This window comes from Papaver somniferum, chromosome 10 (genome assembly GCF_003573695.1).
Source record: "Papaver somniferum cultivar HN1 chromosome 10, ASM357369v1, whole genome shotgun sequence".
NCBI classification, from domain to species: domain Eukaryota; kingdom Viridiplantae; phylum Streptophyta; class Magnoliopsida; order Ranunculales; family Papaveraceae; genus Papaver; species Papaver somniferum.
The window spans coordinates 146,742,687-146,749,151 of record NC_039367.1 but is presented as its reverse complement, the minus strand read 5'-3'; the positions used below and the strand labels follow the sequence as shown (position 1 = coordinate 146,749,151).

Genomic DNA, 6,465 nt, shown 5'->3' with positions numbered 1-6,465 from the left:
TACTATCTAATGCGTTCGAATTCGAGTCCATCCAATACATTCCTTTTGTTTATTTATAATTGAACGAACCAAAATAATTAAAAGTAAAGGCTAACTCAAGATTAGTGGGTTTCCTTTTCTTGAACTTTTGTGTTAAAAAAGAGAACGAGAATCTCATGCTGTACCGAAATTACGTCCCAAATCTCTTAATACTTGATTACTAATGAATGAGTAAGAATTACGCAAATCTTTGTGCTGAAATGGGGTTTTCAGAATCAAATGGCAAAGGAATTTGCATAATTATTGGTCCTTCCAAAAACAATAATGCAAGATTGATTATTACATTTATGTTGATGAAGACAGATTTTTTTCAAAATGACTTGGTTTGAATTTGAAGGTCTTTTTCTTTTTTGTTTTTTGGTGGCTACTTAATTTTCACAAATGTACTCATTTCTCGTTGAAAAGGGTCTCACCATAAAATTTTCCGCATAGCATTAAAAATCTCACCATAAAGATTTTAGATTATTTATTCCTTTTAATAAATTCAATCCCTTAATAAATGCTCCTGAAATATTCGTTCCATCTTTGCTTTTAAGTAATCCAACCAACCCTATACATACAACAACACTTCAGCATTCCAGACTCAATATACTACCAACTACTAGTAGTAGAAGTAACTACATTTCAGCATTTCTCTCCTTTCTCTCTTTGGGTACATTTTTTATGTACTTAATTTTTACAGATCATTGTGTTGGTGTCATCTAAGATCATTAACGTGTTGATGATCAAGATGACGACAACAGCAACAAATAATGTTAATGATGGGGTTGCTTTAAGTGTACGGCAGCAAACTCTTGAACCAAAAAGATCTATTGGCAATGGTAGTACTGGAATTGAAGATTTGGATGACGATGGAAAACCAAGAAGAACAGGTACATAGTTAACACAACCCAATTTTATGATTTTCTTTTGGATTTCATTCGTTCCTTTTTGACCTACAATTTGATCCAAAATGAAGAAGTAGAGCAATCCCCATTTTAGAATCTTGCACATTCTTTAAGTTCACATTCTTTAAGTTCACATTCTTTTGGTTTACTTGTAACAATTCTTATTTCTTCAAAACAATCTCTCTTTGACGATCAAAAAAATAAAATAAAGAAAATAGAACAATCCCCATTTTAGAATCTGTCACATTCTTTAAGTGATTATTAGCCATGTATGCATGAATGATGCATCTTTTTAAACTTTTTTTTTAAAAAAATTTGTTTTTACCTTTTTACAAGTTGTATTTAGTAGAGACCAGAGACTGCAAAGACTGTATCCTTTTAACAAACTTCTGGATTAAATTAATGAATAGAGTCAAAAGATTGAAAAATAAAATATTTAATGACACCAGAGATGATGCAACATATGTTGGATAATACGTTTCTTCCAAGGTTGTCATTGAGAATTCATTTCAACCACCTCCACCTACCACTTCAATGACCAAAACCAACCCAGTCAAAAACATAGTAGCTCACTTATATATGTTTTTGCACTAGATGCCTAGAAGCATTACGACCGTTAGGTTCAGACTTGCTTAAATTTTAGTTAACCAACAAAAAATGAAAAATAAAATGGATGTGCGTAGGAGCATACCTCTGAGGAGTGTAGACTGGTCAGTAAAAATATATTTTCGTGCAGATATTATAATATTTGATTATTAACGCATGAATTCATTGTGTTTTTATGTATACAGGATCTACAATATCGGCCAGTGCACATATTATCACCGCGGTTATTGGTGCAGGTGTTCTATCACTGCCATGGGTTATTGCACAACTAGGATGGGTTGCTGGACCTATTGCATTAGCAATTTTTTCCTGCATAACGTTCTACACGTCCAGTCTCCTAGCTGATTGTTACAGATATCCCGATCCTAGATTCGGAAAGAGAAATTATAATTACTCTGAAGCTGTAGGAACTTTCTTAGGTATATATATGCATGATTCCCGTCATTTCTCATTTCTTGCATCAGACCTTATTCTTTCGTGAATATATGCAATTACATAGAATTAACCATGAAATTTATAATTGATAGGTCAAAGAATGCAAATGGCCTGTGGGATTATCCAGTATGTCAACATTTTTGGTTATTCGGTTGGCTACGCAGTTACAGCAGTTGTTAGCATGGTGTAAGCAAATGAATATAAGTTCAACTACATAAATAATTCTATGCTTGTTTCTAACATGTATTTACCTATTAATACAGGGCAATATTCAAAGCTTCTTGTTTCCATAAAAGAGGTTTTGGAGAAACTTCATGCAGCACTTCCAATATTCCATTCATGATTGGATTTGGAATTTGTGAAGTTATTCTCTCTCAGATCCCAAATATGAGTGAGCTCACCGTACTCTCAACGGTTGCCACCCTGATGTCTTTCTGCTATGCTAGCATTGGTGTGTTGCTCTCAGTTAATAAAGTCGCTAAGGGTAGGGCCATATCTATAGCTTTTGATATCTATCCGCTTTCAAAACGTTTTTTATTCGATAAATTTTGCAGAACATTTACCTGATTGAGTACAATGTGGAATGTAGGAAATACGGGGAAGACAACTGTAACTGGAGTTGAGATTGGGCCAGAATTTTCAGTAGCAGATAAAGTATGGAGTTCCTTCAGTGCAATTGGTGATATTCAAGTAGCATTCTCATTTTCACTGCTCTTACTTGAAATTCAAGTAAGAACTCTTACCAGTAATTTGATTATACTGAGACTCTCAACCCAAAAAATGCAATAAGCCATATTAGTTGCTAATGAATGATTTTTGCTGCGTAATTGATTAGGATACTATGAAGGGTCCTTCGGAAAACAAAAAGATGAAAATGGCGAACTTGATAAGTGTAACGACAACAACTGTGTTCTATGCCTTGTGTGGGTGCGTTGGATATGCTGCATATGGAAACGACGCTCCTGGGAACATGCTCTCTGGGGTTTATGACCCTATGTGGTTAGTCGTCCTTGCTAACGTCTGCATTGTAGTTCACGTCGTTGGTGGATATCAGGTAAAATTTGATTCCTTACCCTGGAATTTGAATACTCGGATGTTGGTATAATGAAACGTATACTCAAAGATGCTGTTATGAGATTTACTAATTTTCGGCTATTTATATATTCCAGGTATATAACCAACCGTTGTACGCAGCAATCGAGTCGTGGAGTTCAAAGAAATGGGAAACTTCAAGGTTCGTAAATCACGAGTACCCCGTACGCATTCCAGGGTTTAAGAACAAGAAGTGCTATATCAACATGTTTAGGATAGTTTGGAGAAGTGGTTATGTGATAGTGGTTACCCTAATAGCCATGGTATTACCTTTCTTCAACGACATACTTGCTTTCCTCGGAGCTACTGGTTATTGGCCTTTGACTATATATTTCCCAATAGCCATGTACATTTCAAGAAAGGAGATAAGAAAATACAGTCTCAAATGGATTCTACTTCAATCTCTGAGTGGATTTTGCTTGATCTGCTCTATTGCTGCTGTCTGTGGTGCCATTCGTGGGATATCCAAATCTCTTGCCAATAATCCTTTCAAGGCCAAAGCTTGATCTTAGAGGGAGAAAAATTATTCAATGACAGTCTGTTGAAGCGAAAGCCTGGAAGTGTACGAAAATGCAATACAGGAGGATTGTGTTTAGTTGATTAATTACTACTTAATTAATCAGTCTTTGTAGGTTTTGCTGTAAGACAGTTAAGTGATGATACTCTAGATTTTACTATCTAGCTAGTTTGTAGTAACTTAATTATATTGAGAAATTCTAGACCTAACAGAAAACTTGCAAAATTACACATTAGAAATTTAGCACTGAAATATAATCTTAGCTGGGGCAAGTATTAAGATGTTCCAATAGATATTTTCTGTGAAAAACTTTGGAAGGGGCAGAGGTCTCTGAGCACCTAATATCTAAAGTGTGGTCCGAAAAACCTTAGGAAAACACTTTTAGGCCCAAACAAAATCGCCTTGTTTTTCCTACAAGACCTGATAACAATAACCGGGTGGTGACTATCTCTTTTTTGCATCCGACATGACAACTCGTATACCACCAAACAAGGGAAGTGGAATGCTGAGAAGCACTAGTGCAGACGCGGGACAGGTAAACCGCACCACGTAGAAACAAATGTGCAATATTTTTTCAACAAAATCAAGATTCCGACACATTTGGAAATCTAGAGCCAGGAACATAATGGTTTCTTTTTTCTAACATAACTGACTCGTCTGGATCTAACTCATTATATTAAATCTGCATCTGGATCTTTACATTTGACTCAAATATTATATAATAATAGAGTTACAAAAAAGAATAAAAAATTGTTCCAGAGTGCATAAATAGCTCCAAATTAGATATATGAGCCGAAACAGAAATCAGAAAAATGAAAAAAACCAAATGATTCGATTCCGTCCGAGTCAGATTGAAACCACAAATTAGATCCAAACACACATGGTGTAGGTTAACCGTCCAATTAGTGGACTTTTACACGTCAGTCTTCCATTAGTTTGTACACCTGTACTATACATGGTTCACGAGTTAGATTTATTGGCCCACTAGTTGGAACGGTTGCTCCTCATTTTCGCCTTTCAGAATACTGATGACAAGAGTAAAGTGATCCAGAGCTGTTCTACATAATGGTCGATTTCCTTCACCTTGAAATTCTTTGGATTCCTTTTTCCTGATTGCCAGAATTGTGAGAATGGATGCGAAGAAGTAAGTAATTTTAAACCTTTTACGGTTTTACCTATTCTTTCACTCTTAATCTTTCACTTTTAATAGGGGATTTTGCTGTCTCATTAATAAAAATAAAAATTCTTCAGCTTGCACTCCCAGAAATTATTGGAGCCATTGCAGCGTCTCCCAGAAGATATTATTCTCGAAATCCTTTCGAAGTTACCATTGACATCTCTCTTTATGTTCAGGTGTATATCCAAACCTTGGAGCATCCAATTCAATGAAAACCCCAAATTTATTGACATGATCAAAAATTGCTCTAGTCTCATGCTTATAGATGACAAAAGTGTATGTTCTTTGGATAATAATGTATTGTCGTCATCGCTATTTGATGGTATCCAAGGACATGTTAAGAAGATTCATTGCCCACTTGTTCCTTTGGGATGGGATCTTGTGAAGACAAATGTTCTGGGTTCTTGTAATGGATTGTTTTGCATGCATCGTAGCAAGGATTTGTTTTGTTTATGGAATCCATGTACTAATGAGCTCAAATTTTTATCAAGACTTGGATTTGAACGGAATAGGACGTGGTGCGTATTAGCTAAAGGACATGGGTTTGGTTACGACTCAAAGAATGATGATTACAAATATGTGCGTTTTTTTCGCTATAATATGCGCGAGAAATCTGAATTGCACATTTATTCATTTAAAACGAATATGTGGAAACGAATATATGTTTCATATGCACTGGTTAATGTGGTGCAAGACAGGTGGGCACCAAATGGGGTATTTTGTAATGGAGCTCTTCATTGGTTTGCAAGGGAGATATCGTCCTATTACCCTAAATTCTTATTAGCATTTGATATGACTGAGGAGGTCATAAGAGAAGTTCCACAGCTAGAGAATTTGGATACCAAGAAATTTGGTTCCATTAAATATGTGGATGTCTGGACGAGTGTCTTTGCGTTCTTTATAGCAATTCTGCTGGTTTAAAAACTGGTGAGATTCTACTTGAGGTTCAATATGACTTTTTTAGTACAGCTGCAGTGGTGTTATATGATCCAAAGAAACCACCATTGTGGGTGCAAAACAGTTCATGCCACCATCAATACAAGTTCCAATCCTCAACGCCACAACCTACACAGTATGGGCCATGAGAATGAAGGTACTGATGAAAATCTACAAAGTTTGGGAAACAATTGATCCTGGTACATTGGATCCAGACAAAAACAATGTTGCCATTGGATTACTCTTTCAAGCAATACCAGAATGTCTTGTTCTACAAGTTGGTGAACATGAAACTTCAAAGAAAATTTGGGATGCAATAAAGGCACGTAATCTCGGAGCTGATCGAGTTAAAGAAGCCCGTTTGCAAACCTTAATGTCTGAATTTGAAAGAGTGAAGATGAAAGACACTGATACTATTGATAGATTTGCAGGAAAGCTATCAGAGATAACCTCAAAAGCTGCGTCACTTGGACAATCCATTGATGAAGATAAACTGGTAAAGAAGTTTCTCAATAGTTTACCAAGATCCAAGTATATTCATATCATAGCTTCTCTCGAACAAGTCTTAGATTTAAAGAAGACTAGCTATGAAGATATAATTGGAAGATTGAAAGCATATGAAGAGAGAATCCCTGATGAAGAAAATAATGGAGAAACTCAAGGAAAACTCTTGTACACAAACTCTTACCAACAAAACTCTGCGACAAGAGGAAGAGGTCGTGGAAGAGGTGGTAGAGTAAACAGAGGCCGAGGAAGGGGAGGAAGGTTTAACTCAC

The 6,465-nt window shown here is 35.9% G+C and overlaps 1 protein-coding gene across 1 annotated transcript; it reads left to right on the top strand.

The window, feature by feature from the left end:
- Positions 1 to 531: 531 nt before the first annotated feature.
- On the top strand, positions 532 to 3,801 carry LOC113319224 (amino acid permease 8-like). The gene is made up of 7 exons (XM_026567492.1): positions 532 to 911; positions 1,718 to 1,951; positions 2,060 to 2,153; positions 2,231 to 2,451; positions 2,557 to 2,696; positions 2,803 to 3,021; positions 3,137 to 3,801. Exons 1-7 carry the CDS (start codon positions 761 to 763, stop codon positions 3,563 to 3,565), a joined length of 1,488 nt encoding a protein of 495 aa, XP_026423277.1. The 5' UTR covers positions 532 to 760; the 3' UTR covers positions 3,566 to 3,801.
- The last annotated feature ends 2,664 nt before the right edge of the window (positions 3,802 to 6,465 follow it).